This window comes from Struthio camelus, chromosome 7, assembly GCF_040807025.1.
Source record: "Struthio camelus isolate bStrCam1 chromosome 7, bStrCam1.hap1, whole genome shotgun sequence".
Classification (NCBI taxonomy): Eukaryota; Metazoa; Chordata; class Aves; order Struthioniformes; family Struthionidae; genus Struthio; species Struthio camelus.
Genome location: NC_090948.1, coordinates 16,196,429 through 16,212,284, shown reverse-complemented (window position 1 = coordinate 16,212,284; position 15,856 = coordinate 16,196,429). Strand labels below are relative to the sequence as shown.

The 15,856-nt window shown below is 41.0% G+C and overlaps 1 protein-coding gene across 8 annotated transcripts in view; it reads right to left on the bottom strand.

Moving 5' to 3' along the window:
* BTRC (beta-transducin repeat containing E3 ubiquitin protein ligase) overlaps window positions 1-15,856 on the bottom strand; it is a 125,557-nt gene that overhangs the window by 52,514 nt on the left and 57,187 nt on the right. For 7 of the 8 annotated variants that reach the window (XM_068949822.1, XM_068949827.1, XM_068949821.1 and 4 more), the window contains one exon: window positions 11,238-11,327. In XM_068949822.1, coding sequence (XP_068805923.1) covers window positions 11,238-11,327 — 90 coding nt within the window. Of the gene's footprint in view, window positions 1-11,237; window positions 11,328-15,856 lie in introns of those variants that run through there. The other variant, XM_068949829.1, reaches the window with a different exon arrangement.

The window sequence follows — 15,856 nt, the reverse complement described above, 5'->3', positions numbered from 1 at the left end:
TAGAGTCCGCGTAAGCAGCCTGATTAGAAAAATGAAAGAAAACCTGTGCAGACACTGCAAGCAGAAAGACCGAGCCTTGCTCCTCAGGCATTAGAACTTCTTCGGGAATCACGGGGAAGGAGAAAAGTAATGCCCGAAAAACACGATGCATTTCTCAAGAAAGAACAGGAACTGCGTTCATATGGAAGCAGCTCGATTCCTCCGCACCGCAGGCATTAGTACTATTTCATCATATTTCTTATTTTCCTTCCCAGAAATCACTCCCTAATATCATCCTTTTTCCAGTATTATTGTTTTCCCCTTTAAAACATATCTAATTTTTCTAAAACTGATACTCAGATCTGACAGCCATTAATTCCGATTTTTATTTTTAGGGTGCACTTGAGAAAAGCTGCTATTTTATCAGTCCTCTAGGAAAAAAAATATCAAGTTAATCTCAGCAAATACAGAAGCCAAATCTTTCAAATTATAATTTCTTGCTCGTAAGTGAATAAACTGAAAATGTTGGTGCAAAAAAATCACAGACAAAAAACCCAACAAAAAAAGCCTATCAGGAAATTAATGCCGTATCTGTTCTCTCCTCTTTTTTGCTGCTTAAAGACACATGGCACGCACAGTATTTTTAACTGAGGAGTCTCATTTCAAATATATGCCAAGGAATCTTATTTCAAACATATACTAAATAAGGAGGGGTGTTATAAAACAGGCAGTCCCTTACTCTAATTTTATCCGTCTCCTTCCTCTTCTTTCCTTGATGCAGTGAAACTTTAAAACCGACCCCAAACCCTGCCTCTCTCCCTTTTCCTTTTTTTTTTTTTTTTTTTTTAAAAAAACAGTGATCAACATTTTCCTAAATGACCCCTGAAAGGACCTACTTCTAAACTACTCATTAGTAACAGCCACGTTTGCAATATTAACCTGGATGCGGCTGTTTATTAAGATCTTTTAAGGGGTTTCGAATGAAGACACACTGCCGGTGTGCAGGGAGCACAGAAGGGGTAATTTAAAACCCATGTTTTTTCCTCCCCCTCGCAGAAAACATGCCCAGCATTGTGCAGCTGTGCTGCCAGCTTCAGCACGCCCTCCGTCTCCGCTCTCGCTAATTAAAAGGTTGATCACAGAACAATGCTCTTCTCATTAATTTGGGCTTTCTGATTGGGCAGGATTCCCGCTCGCTCCGCCTGATCTTTTCCACGCTGCTGAAGTTAATGTGACAGGAGCCCGAAGATGGATTACCCGCTGCCATATTGCCCATCACCTCCAATCAGGAGCTATCCGGGTAAACTGATTGTTCTAATTTGCTCTCATTATTTTTACAATATCAGGAGAAAATAACGCACACAGCTCACTGTCAAAGCCATGAAAATCAGCCATTAGTTAAACGCCGACACTGAGTGGCTTTATTAGAAGCACTGCAGTTTGTTGATACAGCTTCTCTGTAAACTAAGATAATACCTGCGCTGTTTAAACGCGCTTTTTCTGTACATGTTTATGCTGAGAGAAAATATTTATTAGGATACTTCCGGCAAGGGTCACCGTCTCAGCCTGTTATCTTGACGCGCTGGCGTACAATGACAATTAAGAACAATGGAGGCTTGAGTTCCACATAAAGAACGGCAAAATATGCAGCATTACCCACACAGACGCCTGCCTGCACATCGCAGCTACTATTTCACAGTTTAAATAAAAACCAGCTCATTGCTAAGACTCCAGGTGAATATGTAAACACACTCTAAAATCATGCCAACCATCATGCTGACATAAAGACAAACATGTTACGGCCATAATCGTGCGGGCTGTACGCACAAGGTCAACGACTTGGTTTGGGTTTTTTTGCTAAGTAAAAGAACTTACGTAGCCCAGCATCAAAACCCGGGAATCGAGAACAGGAGTTTCGAACGATGAGAGAAACTGTTTCATGCAGCTGGGCACTGTTTTCCCCTACGAGAAAGCACTGTGCTGCTGCGCCTTGGGAATGAGTCAGAGCAGAAATGTCATTCCACATTGAAGGCTCACAGGAATCCACGGCTAGGAAATGCATAAAGTATGGTTAGCGGTATGAAGTCAGGCTTTTTTACACTAGAGCAGGGGCAAGAACTCCATTTAAAATCCTGGACCACTGAAAGTCTCTACGCTGTATATAAAGGGACCTTGCGCTATTTTGGCTGCTGCCTATCTGCATCTTAGCAGAGGGAAATGCTAAATAGAGGGATTAACAGAAATATGATATCTTAAATCTTGCTACACATAAACCGTAAACCGGTGTCTACGATGCTGTAACTCGCAACGTGCTCCAAGAGTGACAGGCAGGGCACAGTAGACTGATTTTACTTTTAAATAATATCTAAATTAGATTAGTTCTTTGTGTAGATCTGCATGAACCAGAGGGGACATTCATCATTGTGCCAAAAAAGTTAAATTCGCTGGGGTACGCTCAAAGTGAATGGTTCTAGACCTACGTTTTATCTCTCAGACACATCATCAAGATGCTGTGCCAATATGCATGAAGCCAGCTAGGAGCTGAAAGAAAGACAACGGGAGAGTAACTGGATACCAGAAAAGGTTTAATTTTTCCCTTTGTAGATTATGAATTGCTTGGGACAGGAGCTGCGGCTTCTCTATCTTGTACAGCACAGCGCATCCCTTTCAATACTTGAGCTCCTTTTTTAATATTTAAAAGGATTAAACATAAGGAAGTGTATTCTTCTCCCTCCACCTCCCCCCCCCAAAACAGATGTAATTCTAGTTCCCCTTCCTCCCCTTGCTGTAATTTAAAACATGATAATTTTCATTACTGCTTTTTTAAATATTTTTAAATCCTTATCAGCTAGAGTTTTGTATTTGGGGGTTGATTTCTCCTTCCTCCTAGAAGAGCCACCTCCCAGCTTTGTTTGGTATTTCTTTTGACCCTTGCTAATGGTTTTCTCTTGGAGGGGCGTGCCGTGCTTTTCTCCTTAAAATTCCTGCACTGAAAGACTGCACCACACCACACTCCACAAAACGTGCTGATGGCACAAATTACAAGCCCCCAGCCGAACGCTCCAGCCCCCACCATTCGGGCAGATTTATGTGGGCTCTTGCCGACGTTATTACAAGTCAGAGTTTATTGGGAAATTGTTACATTATGCGGAGTGTCTAACAAATTGCTTATGCTGCTATAATTGGATTACAACAGCCGCTTGCTCCCACCGGTAAGATTAGGCAAGTAGGACTCCTGCCGATCTCTGAGCGTTAGCAGTAATTTTATTTGCCTTGCCTCTCTCTTTCCTAACAACATGCCTCTTTCCCTGCCAGCTGTCTGCTGAAAAGGCACAGGCTTGTTCCTTGGCCCTAACAATGCAATTACAGCCCTGCAGATCGCACTGTTTGTGCATTAAGTACAGAGCCAAAACGAGGCGAATTGATCGTTTGACTTTTGGAGGAGCCATGTGATCTCTGTGTGCGGGTGATCCGGCATGCATCAGTGGGCAATGCTGCAGTACATGCCTGATGATGAACCTGCTCCATCCTATTTCCCCTCCCCAGCCCGCTCCTAACAGTAAAGATGTTGCAACTTACCCCATATTAATCTAGATCGGTCTGCAAAAACGGGCTCCTTTTTATCAGCTCCCTTGCTAGCCTAAACTCAGAACTCATTTTGCCTTCTGAAATGTGACACTTGGCCACGCCAATGGCATCCCTGCAGTGGGTGACAGTATGAAATGATTATTCCAGGATTTCACACCACAAGCTCTCATGCAAGAATTTGTCATATTTTTCAAACAACTTATTTCAATCCTTACATTTGAAAAATACTGAAAACGTATCTAGTCAATGCCATGATGATGGCATTTGCATTCTCTATCACCCCTGGGGGTGCTGCCGCTGCAGGCGACCACTTGGGAAGCGACACTTTTATACATTGTTTACCACCAAAACCATCAATGATTTATATTCCAAACTGTTTTACATTTCCATCATGACAGATCCCACAGCATTTTAAAAGTGCAAGCCCAGTTTCATAACTCTTACCCTGGCGAACAGTCCTTAGAAGTTTAATGTGACAGTGTCTCGAATGAAGACCTCAAGATCACAATCCTTTACGCAGGCTATCACCAAAACACAGCAAATGCGTGGGGTGGAATTACAGCATGTGACACTACATGGCAATACATGTGCAGGGGAATTCTGACTAAGGGTGCCAGGTCAAGTCTTTGTTCTCAAAAGATTTCCATTATATTTTCATTACCTGTACACTGACAGGATCACAAGTTAATTCAGGCTAGAAGGGACCTCAGGAGGACACGAGTCCAACCCCCTGCTCAAAGCAGGGTCAGCTTTGAGGTCAGACCACGTAGCTCAGGGTTTCATCCAGTCTGGTCCTAAAAACCACCAAGGATGGAGAGTGCACAACCTCCCTGGGCAACCTGTTCCAGCTGACTGTCCTCATCACAAAAAAGTTTTCCCTGATGTTCAGTCAAACCTGAGGGGGCAGTTTCCAAGGTCCCTGTGGCAGCCTCTCCAAGGTTTTATTGAACTCAGCTTCGCAGGTCATGCAATTTGGTTTCTCAAGCTCCCAAAGCTGGTGCTCCAAAAAGTAAAAGCATCTCTACCCAGCTGACTGAACTTTGGAATTATCTTTCATATCAAGACTGAGGTATGACAGCAGAAAGATCTACTCACTTCCCCACATGACCATCCTTATTGCAGAGCTTTAAGAATTCATCTCTGGAATACTCTTAGGGACCCTCAGCTATGAAGCAATTTATGAGAGCTAAGGATTAAATTAATATTTTTTCAATGTTTCTTTTACACTTAAAAAACTGTGATTCTTTTTTAATTTGTGGCTTCGCTGACACACAAAGTGATGTTGGGTGGTAAGAGAAACAGAAAAAACAACCACTTCACAGTGTTTGCATAACTGAAAACTAAAGAAGCCTGTTTACATGTAGTTTAACACTCAAAAGAAACTCTGAACAGCTGAAATGCCTTATAAATAGCTCAGACCCAGAGGAAGTGCAAACGTCTGCATTGTGAATTGTAGATCTTAATTACAGACAATGGCTGGTACAGCAAGTAGCACGGAAAAAAAAGTGAAACAGTTGCACTGTTCATGGTTGGCAATAATTCTTCAGGAAAATATTTACTATCAATCAGTTATGAGAAAAGGGACTCTGCGCTCATAAAACAGCACGTTGCTTCTCATACCAGGACCATTTTGCTTCAGCATAATCTGAATTTAAACAGCTTGTTTCCTGCGGATATAATTTTGGAAATAAATAAAACAAGTCTATCAAAATCTGGAGAATGTCTATGGTGGGGTGGGCTGGGGGGAGCAGGAATATCACATTTCTTCCTCAGTTATTTGCAAAGAGGTTACTAGAGACGAGGGGGGGGGGGAGCTAAAGCATAAAGATTGTCTTGACCTAAAAAATAAATAAAAATGAAATTCACAATTAAGATAAAATAGACATATTGCTGTGGAAGGAGGATCTCTATTAGGTCAAAGCTTTTATACAAACCTCTGTTTTCCACTTGAATTGTCCAAATGTTGAGAATTTTGCGCTGCATTCATAGTTCCAAAGCATCTTAAGAACATTAACTAATCCTCAGCTATGTCACTGTAATACAAGCCATTCGCATTACCCTCATTTTACAGAGAATACCTAGAAAAAAAACGGTTAGGCGACATGCTTAAACCCCCATCAGCCAATGGCTGAGGAGGCATTTATTCAGTTTGCAATTCCTTTCCATCCAAACAATTTTCTCAATAACTGGAGTCCCAGAGAAATGTATATCCCAACATACAAAAGGGAACACTGCTACCGAGAGTTTCGGAACTGGAAGCATGTCAGCTGACTCCTCCTCTCCATCATTACACAGAAGCTTAATACTAAAAATTAAGATATGGAAGAACATACTTCCTAAATAAAACTGCTGAAGGAGCATCAGCAAACAGAATATAGTTACTTGAATAATATTCCTCTAGGACTAAATTGCTCTAATTCCAATTTCAAAGGACTGGAGAGACTTAAAAACAGCGGAAAGCTGTGTGTTATTTGAAGATATACCAACTCAGTGGTACATCACAGCAGAACTCCAAGCTGGTTGTGATGTTCATGTAAAGTAAATGCAGGGACACTCTCAGGAAAGAGGAGCCATCAATCTGTGACATAAAAGGACTTGAGAGCACAAGAGGGACGCTCTTCAGCTCAATTTGTCCTACTGCCAACTGGTACATTCAGCATGGAACCCTAAATGTTTGCTTTTTAACGAGTACTTGTGGTTTCTCCTTTGAATTCATATAAAAATTCTAAGCTCAATATGTTATTACTATGCGGATTATTTTTATTCTAAAAATGCTGAAGGAGTAGTCATGCAGAAAGAACTCACAAAGGAAGGCAGATTTCAATTACTAACAACTTCCACCACTCCCTGCTTTAGTTGAATCATCCTTGAACATAGAAAGTACAGCTATAGCTAAATAATACCAAGCATCCTTGAAATAAAATTTCTTTCAGCACGCTTGAAGTGCCAAGCCTCGTCATGTGTTTCCAGAACCGAGCAGAACATAGCTCTGTCCCCCCGTATGCTACAAACGGGATGCTGAGCAGGCAGAACAACATTACTGTGTGCTTAAGCCGGAGCTTTTATCCAAGGATCTCAAAAGCGTCATACAGTCAAATTTCACAACATTCCTGTACGGATAGTGTCATTCAGCTCCCTTTCAAAGAGGAGCAAGAAGAGCCATCATGGCCACAGAGAATAAAATCACAACGCTAGAAATAAAGGGTATGAACTCTTTATAGATTCCTAGTTCAATAGTGTAATCACTACAGTGTACGAATTTAAAAATATGAAGAGCAGCTATCAAAGAAGATTCCCTGGAAGATATAACATTTCATATAAGGACCCTGCGAATTCCTTCTGAGATAAATATATGATCAAGAAATAAGAAAATAATATATGGCTTTGTGAAATAGGACATTTTCCTATCACAAGAGTAAATTTAGGAATGCAAACATAGGGCCGTGGGTTTGCTGAGGCTTTAAAAAGGAGAACCAACGATAATATGCAAGAGAAGTCTGATCTTTCAAGGGTGGTGCAGACTGTATTTTTCTTCCTCCGATTTCCTTTGCCTCAGATGGTAGACAGGGAGAGTGAACCTCTCCCAGCTGCCGCTGAGTTCAGAGCTAAGCAGAAACCCAGGCATCCTGCACACCATCCCAAACGTGTCTCTGCGCTGCCTTTGGCAGATGTGTTGCAGGTTGCCTGTCCCTGGCATACGTAGCAAAGGATTTCACGGGCAAAATGAAACTGAGAACACTTCTTTATATGGCAGATACAGGCAAACTGGAACAGACTGCAGGAGTTACTAAAAAATAAAGACCTCTCTAATGAATACAGAAAATGTGTATCGTCTGTAGAAACCTGTGAGGTCAGCTATACACCAGCCTCTTGCTGGAAAGCAAAGAGCACTTTGAATTAGGACACTTCTATGATCCAGGGAAGTGCAAAATCTAACAGACTCTAACTGAACAGCCAAGCTCAAGCCTAATACAGTCCCTGTTATGCAAGAGTGAAAAGATAAGACCACTCTTTGAAATCAGGAATATATATAATCCATCCTAGCAAAGACTCAGCCAAGGAGACTGACGACACTTTAGAGCATCCCTCACTGAACAGCAGATAAAAAGCGTGAAGGTCACCACAGAACTGAAGTGGCCCTGGATGCAGAACGGAAGAGAAACTTGTTTGCACACCAAGGAGCATCACAAGAGTCCTAGTGACATACCAGATGCCAGGGGATTTTTAACTGTGCCCCTCTCTAATTGAGGATGAAGCACACACCAACACCATTATCTGGCCTGAAGATACTGGCTTATAAAATATGGAACAAACAATAGGAACAGATGCTCATTTGGCCAGAGTTCAATAAGCCTCATTAAAACCAAACACCCTGTCCTTGGAGCTCACGTTCATGCTACATTTCTACCTTATTTAAGCACATAGCATCAATTCCTGAGAAAGCCATCCACTTGTAGTTGCACACCAGTGGCATCATGAAAGAAACCCTCTCTTAGACATTTTGTGGTTTGTAAAGGGACAAACAGAAGGATTTTGTGTGTGTGTGTCTGTTGAAAAAACAACTAGAAAATGCACTTCCTTTTTAAAAACATTAGGCTAAACATATATCACACTTGTTGAACGCTCAAAGGCAATAGGTGAAAAGATATGAAAAGATGGATGGAAAGACTGCTGAGAAGGAAAGAGAACTGATGCTGCAGATCACACAGGTGACATCTGTGTGCCAAAACATGTAGCCCCTCCTCTTCAGCCAAAACATACGCACTCTTGAAACAACTGCTACTGCTCCTTATTTAATTGACTGTACCCAAATATGTCCAAGTTGTAGACAATGGGGTTTCAGAGGACAAATAAATAGCAGAAAAGCAAAGCTAAGAACAACATACAGAGACTCATTATAACTTGACGTTTCGGTTTTATTTTTAAATGTCTAAATAAAACTAGATAATGAAGAGGCTTGCAAAAGCCACTGTGCACCTGGCTGCAGACAGTAAGCACAACATCAAATAAAAGACCGGGCAGACAAGGTTTCCTAACAAACCTATGCTTCCTCAAGTGGCCAGAAGACAGCAGCCTTATGCCTCGTTCCACACATGAAAATATGTATATATTGATTTTAAGCTTCATTATTTTTCCTCTGTTTTAGAAAGAACGCCAGTTAGTAGGTTGGTAAGTTACAGGCTGAAGGTCTGCACAGAAGCACTCATTCACAAGAAAGCTTGATGGATGGGCAGTGGTTCAGTCTGTAAAAAGATATCTCAGTATTGATGTGTGTGGCCTCAAGGGAAACTGCATGTCATTCTTCGAACAAACTTTAGAAACATCAAGCACAAAATCAGCAAATGGCATTAATATAGTCGTCACAGCACACCATTTTCTTTCTTGAAAGTAGGTGCAGAATCAGGAATTCTGTTTTCAGAAAAAAACATTCTCTCCTGCAGACTAACTGACACTTCTGACAAGCATGTGATAATGCTGACTGTGATTCCCAGCCAGAGCTCATACTGCACGACAAAATCAGGAAAGGTAAATTGTGATCTCCAAAGTAATCTTTTTCATCTTTCTCTACCAGTAAAAAAAAAAAAAAAAAAAAAAAAAAAGGGGGGGGGGAGGGGGGGGGAAGAAAACAAGAATATCCTACAATACTTTTGGAAAAGTGCTGCAGATAAAGAAAACCACGCTCATCCTTTCCAGTATTCACTCTCTTAACAAAACATTTTAATGTTCAAGGCTGTAAGAACACATCAATCACAGAGGATAAAACTCACCATGTGCAGAAGGCTAAGAGAAGGCCTCTGAACTCCCTAAATCCCACTTAAGCCCTTCACCTAGGGTACATTTAACAGTTGTGCCATTTGCCTATGCCATCACTAAGCCATCTGCATCTAACTGGATTTATAAATGCCTCAACACTTGGAATTTGAAAGATATACGCTTTCTTAGAACCTATTTCACTTTGTTTTGTAGCTGGAAAGGGAAAGAAAAAGAGTACAATGGTGACACAAGCTAGTACTAGCGAAAATATATCCCCAGAAAAGCCTCCCTTTTTTTTCGTTTTTTTTATATACAAGTTGTAGGATAACATACACGAGATGATATTTTAAAGCATACACTTTTCCAGCTCCAGGGCCACAGTTGAAATTCATCCTAAATAATATGAAACAAGTCTTGCCAGACCTGCCTCCATCCCTCCCCACACCTCTCACACAATTCCACCGAAAATATGATTTCAGGAAAGTTTTCAATTTGGGATATTACCACTTCAAAGGGATGTTACTTCAATTAAAAGAGGCATCACTTAAATTAGCAGTTGTAGTTCTCACACATTCTTGCTCCTTAGTAAGACAATCAGGTCAAACAAGACGGTACAAAGCAGGTGGGTTGCACGAGTTTACTGGAGCTTGCTGTGACCTGCTTCATGACATGAGAATGATGCTGTAGGCCCATATATTTCAGTAGGAGCTGCTCTGGTGACTCGCTTAGAGTTTCACCTATTTTGTATCATAAGAGGCCTTGGGAAGTAATGTGCAATATCAGCAATCTGGAGCTGGGAACGTAGGTGCTGGGATTAAATATCAGCACTTTGCACTCACTTCTCTCAGAAGTGCCTCTCCCCTAGAAAGTAACTTTGTACGCCAAGCACAGTTTACAAGCACTAGGCTACCTGCAAGCACCAGGAAAAACTTCTCTGATCTTCACTGACAGAAAATAAAAGTGATGGGACATCCAAATCCCACCAGCAAAACGATCACAAAGACTTAGCCTGAGAAATTATTTTAAAGGTACACAAAAGTGGGCCCTGAAGGGATGAGGCACATTTAACAACCATTCAGAAGTATGAGAAAAAAGGAACTTCAGGAAGATCCAAAGAATAACTAAATGGAAGAGAGAACAAGCTTTAGAGTGGTCTGGTTGTGGTGGCAGAGGAGCAACAAAATGTCAGCTGGTTTTGGTAACAGACGGCTGCATGCACTGAGCTGTCCTGCATGCCCATTCTAAACTTCCCTTCAGTGGAAATACGAAGCTGATGCAAGGTTAAACGCATCCTTTGCGCCAGCCTTTTTATACATGTTGCATCATGGTTGGAATCTTTTCCATTCACAACCAGTCGTGCATGTATCTTATTTTATTCTGGCATCTCAATGCTTCCATTCACATTTCTCGTATGGGTTAATATATCCATTTTAGTCCCACTCCCGCTGCCATATTTCCCTCTTCCCCTTCTCCTAAATACAGCATTCACTTTATTTTAATTAAAAGGCCTTTCCTTACAGTTCCTTCTGCACATCCCCCCGGTAGCTAAGAAAGGGAATCATGATACAAAGAGTTCTCATGCAGTAGTTTTGGAATATATCTGGACATTTACCACTTGAGGTTGCCACAGCTAATTACACGGCAGGAGTAGACCATCCCATTGGAAAAGCCTATTACTTGCATAGCAGAATGAAACAGACAACTCAGGACTTAAATAATCATTTCCAAGAGAGGAAAACAGTACGTTTCTATTCTTCACTGTAGAGCTTTCAGAGCTGGCAAAGTCTATCTAAAATATTTGCTTTCTATTTGAATATTTTTCCCAAGTGTAACTTCAACAAGAGTTTTTCTTTGCTTACAGTAACAAAATGCCAAAAAAAAAAAAACCTCAAAACCAAAGCCATTCTGTTACTTACTTTGGCCACACAATTTTCAGTCTTCATAGCAGTGCTTCCTAGACACACTGTTTCCTGGTTTAAGCACAGTCTGGCACAGCTGTTGTAGGTCTGTAGGAAGATTAAAAAGGTTATGAATAGAAGAACACAAATTTTATTTTAGGCACCCCATTTTTGGCACAAAAACCTACAACACGTCTATGAAGTCATTCTACTCCATTTCTGAACCACTTCCTTTTTCCTAAGGTGTGAAAGTTCTGAATCCACACAAGCCAGTCTACATCAAGAACCTATGCTGAGGGCATGCGTTTGCTCTGAGCAGCTATACGCCTTTTTACACTTCTGAGATACAAAGACTGGAAAAGTTTTTCTCCTCTTTTCCTTTTAAAGACCTCAGCTATGCAGTATTTTGTGGAAGACTGAACTGCCAAATAACTAAAGCACAGAGATTTCTATATGCTAGTTACCAAAATAGATGACAAACATTAATGAAAATCTCATCTCTTTATCAGGTTAAAATACGTGGGAACATTACAAAGGTTACAACCAAACGTGAACAAACGCATGTCTGATCTCACCCATTAAAGTTCATTCTCCCAACTTTGGGAAGCTCATATTTTCAAAGTAGAATGTCTTTTCTTTAATTCATGAGACCCTGCACCGGGGACCCTCAACCAGGACTGCAAACTTTGGGAGCCTTTGCAAAATGTGTTTCTCATAGCACCTCCCTTTTTGGAGGTCAGCATATAAACAATACTTAGTTAAGTGTGCTTAAAATTATATTTTAGTTCTTGGCTATTTAAACTGATATGCATGAAGAACTCAGGAGTTTCGAATGGAAGCTTCTCCCCCCTACTTTCAACATTTTGTTAATTACTACTTGATTAAGCTCATGTTTTACTGGTAGTAGTACTAGGCTAGTAGCACCTAAGAGCTCCAGTATCGGACTAAAACCTCACCATGCTAGGCCTTGTGTTGCAAGAAGACAATATTCTCTGCCCCAGAGAACTTACAATCTTTGTTCTGACCAAGAGACAGACGGACAGAAGAGTACAAGGGGAAAGTATCAGTGTGGCAGACAGCAATCTCTGTGCACCAGCTGCTTAGCCAGTCCACCTTCTTGGGAACACTGCAATAAAGGACTGGTCTGTGGCTGCTCCCAGAAAACTGCTCCCAAGCAAAAGTGGAGCCCAAAAGAAAACACAAAGTCACCTCACTGAAAGAGTAACAAGCGACCACACAGAAGATGTTGCTACCAAAAATAGTTAAGTCATGTGGGGAAAACCTGAGAAGCATGTTGAAAAAGAATGAAATTTTTGCCACAATGTTTGCCACAAAGACATCTCCAAGAAAACCAAAGCAAACATATTAACTTTCATGATATCTTTAAGTGATGAACACACACTGATTTGTAGCGCAATGTTTGTCTGTTCCCTCCCTATAATGACAATCTTTCAAGAGCCTTCTTTCAGGGCATGCTTTGGATTTCTGTTTGTTTCGTTCTAAATTAATTCAACCCCAAACATGCAACAGGTTGCAAAACTTGCAGGCAACACTGACATGGTGAGGGCTCCTAAATCTCTCTCTGCTCCAAAGCTAAGTCATCAGAGCCACGTTCCCTCATGCACTACTCTCTGTGCCAAGCACCAACCAACCAAACGATCTCTCCTTTTCCTCCCTCTGCCACAGGCCTGACACTACGTGCAAGGTGTAGCCAGTAGCAACAAGCAAAACAGCAGAGGAACACACACACTACAAGGATGTCAAAAAGGCAAAAATTTCAAACAAATTAAAAGGGGTTTAGGCTAGGCAATAGAAGATAAGTCCACGAACCCAGCAGCCCTAACACAGTCTCCAGGCTCAGGAGGACGGTAAGCACTGACGGATGGGAACTGGGTGATTATAACCAGGGGAAGCATCACTCACTGTCCACCCAGGTTCTTACGATCCTCGTTAAACACTCATTACTGCTCACCATAGAAAACTGGTATACTGGTTCAGGCGGGTCTGCACTGCTCTGATACCATACGGACACTTCTGAGGCAGTTCAGGAATTCACAGCCCTTTCCATCTATATTTCTTTTCAGACCACTTTTACACTTGATTAAGTTTAAAAAACAAAACAAAAAAGAAGCACAAAAAGGAGCACAAAATCCTGCTTTTCTCCACTGCTTTATCACTTTACGTTTTACTTCTCAGTGAGCTCTCTAACCAGAAAAGAACCAGTGACAGACAGGAATGCGGACTATCCTGGCTCCAGCAGATCTCCTTACAAGACATAACATTGGTATCTGCTGCGACTAGCAGCCAGCTAGCAATTTCTGACTCTGGATCCAGAAGGAGAAACCGAAAAATTCAAACATGAATCCTTTCAAAGCGCCACGCAGACAAACAGAGTGCATCTTTCAGCAGGGGAGGTTTAGATTCAAACTGGGATTAGCCCACAAGCAAACAGAAGTCTGATGGACTCAACTTAGCCTCTTGCAAATATTTGCCAACACCATAAAACCATCACTCTGGTATGCACAGCACTTTCTCCTCAGAAGAGAGATCAGAATAGCATAAACTATTATAAATTGTGGCTTAGATGGAGTGGCTCAACTGGTGGACAGAAAGTTGATACCATCTGCTTTGCACTAATGTTCAGACAATATAACGCGTTATTTTAAAAGCATCACATTAGTCAAATCCAACCTAGATTCTGAAGGTGAAAAACCATGAATAGCTTACAAGATTTTTTTCTTCATTATTTACATTTGTGTATATTTAAACCATCTGTTTTATCATAAACGTGCAATCTTTCATTTGCAGGTTCATTCCTAACATTCTAGTACCAGTATTTCTATACCACTTACCTACTACACCTTCTAAATTTGAAGACAGGCCCTGACCCACAGAAAGCTAATACTAACTCCACTCTAGGCAGGGAAAGCTCAGCCACAAAAACTTATACTGAAAGGAACCAATAACACAAGGGAGCCTGTGGCATAGCCATGAACTGAACACAGCTCTCCTCAGCCTTTTTCCCACCCAAGACAGGTATGCACAAGCAAAATAGTTTTTTAAAAGCCAAGTTTACAACAGACTTCCTCTCACGTTAGCAAACGGGAAAGAGCTGACAGTCCAAATATAAAATACAAAGTAATAAATGCTACATCTAACAAATCTAAAACTTTCTACGAAGGAAGGAAACTCACTACACTACTATACAGAAGGTGTGTGCATGTCAAAATACAGCTACAAATAACTGCTTAATTTTTATTGTTTGCATTCAAACAGAAGACAGTACATTTTAGTATGAACAGCAGTAACTGAATTTCCAGCACAACAAAACAATTTTTTCTTCAAATCCCATAATGCAAGAACTAGAGACACTTGATGAAACCAGTTGAGGATAAGTTTAAAACAAAAGAAAGAAACCCCTTCTTCACACAGCCAGTAGCGAACTTCTGGAGCTTGCTGCCACAGGATGTTACGGAGGGAAATAACATCAGCAAGGAGAAAAAACACACTCATGGACAGCATGTCCATGGAGTAGCTGGCAGGGATATCCCCTTGACATCCTAGTATAGCAACTATGGAGGCTGCAGGAGAAGGAGCGGAACGGATTACAGAAAGTAGCCAGATTTGTTTGCTTTCCCTGAACAGCATCTTCCACCTACGCTGCTGTTGACAAGAGCACTGACCACGCGTCTGACTAAGTTGGGCATTCCTGTGTTCTTAGTGCCTCTCTGCCCTTGGATAACAATACAACAATACTTAAATCTCTCCCTCCCAGCGTTTGGGACACCCGCAGAATGGGGACAAGAACGTACTTCTATTGTGAGGATCAACTTTTGTACAGTAATTTTACTATGTAAAGATCCATGCAGCTGCTAAATTAGCAGACAACCATTTAGTCCTTCAGTAGCTAAATTACTAGACAACCGTTTAGTCCTTCAGTAGCTCTTTGATTCTCAAAAAAGATGTGAAAAAAAAATAGAGAGAAAATTAAAAGGAGTATGTATAACGGAATCAATCCATAAGGATGCAGATTTGAGAACAAAACATACCAACAGTGATCAGCAGTTCAATGTCCATTACTGTGTCTGTACAGTTACAAAGTTCTTCTATTCTTATTTTCACATTCTCATTGAAGAATGCATTCACCTCGTGCAATGAATAAAATGATAAATGCCAGAGAAGATCCATGGGGATATTCTACAATATGTTCAAAAAGGTCTCAAGAAAAACTTGGAAGAAAACCTAGTTCTCCTTAAAGCGCAGGGGCAAAAAGAGGTAATGTCACTGTACTTAGTAGGCTTCAATGGAAATGTATTGATAAGGATGCAAAGGCACTGCATCTGGCTTATGAAGTCAGAAGTCACGAGAAGCTGGGAGAATACACTGTGTAAGTATTACTATATGGTTGCCAAAATTTCTCCAAAGGCAGCACTTACTGGCTACTCTCAGACACAAGATACTGGCATAGATGGACATCTGGTTTCATACGGTACTCTCATAGTTGTGTTCCTACACTAACAGTTACTAGTGGGGAGACCTGAATGAAAGAAAAATGAATGTTGTGTCATCAAGTAGTAAGTCAGAGCCCTACATTTTAGATGAAACATTTGATGATGTCTCATATTACCCTGCAACGT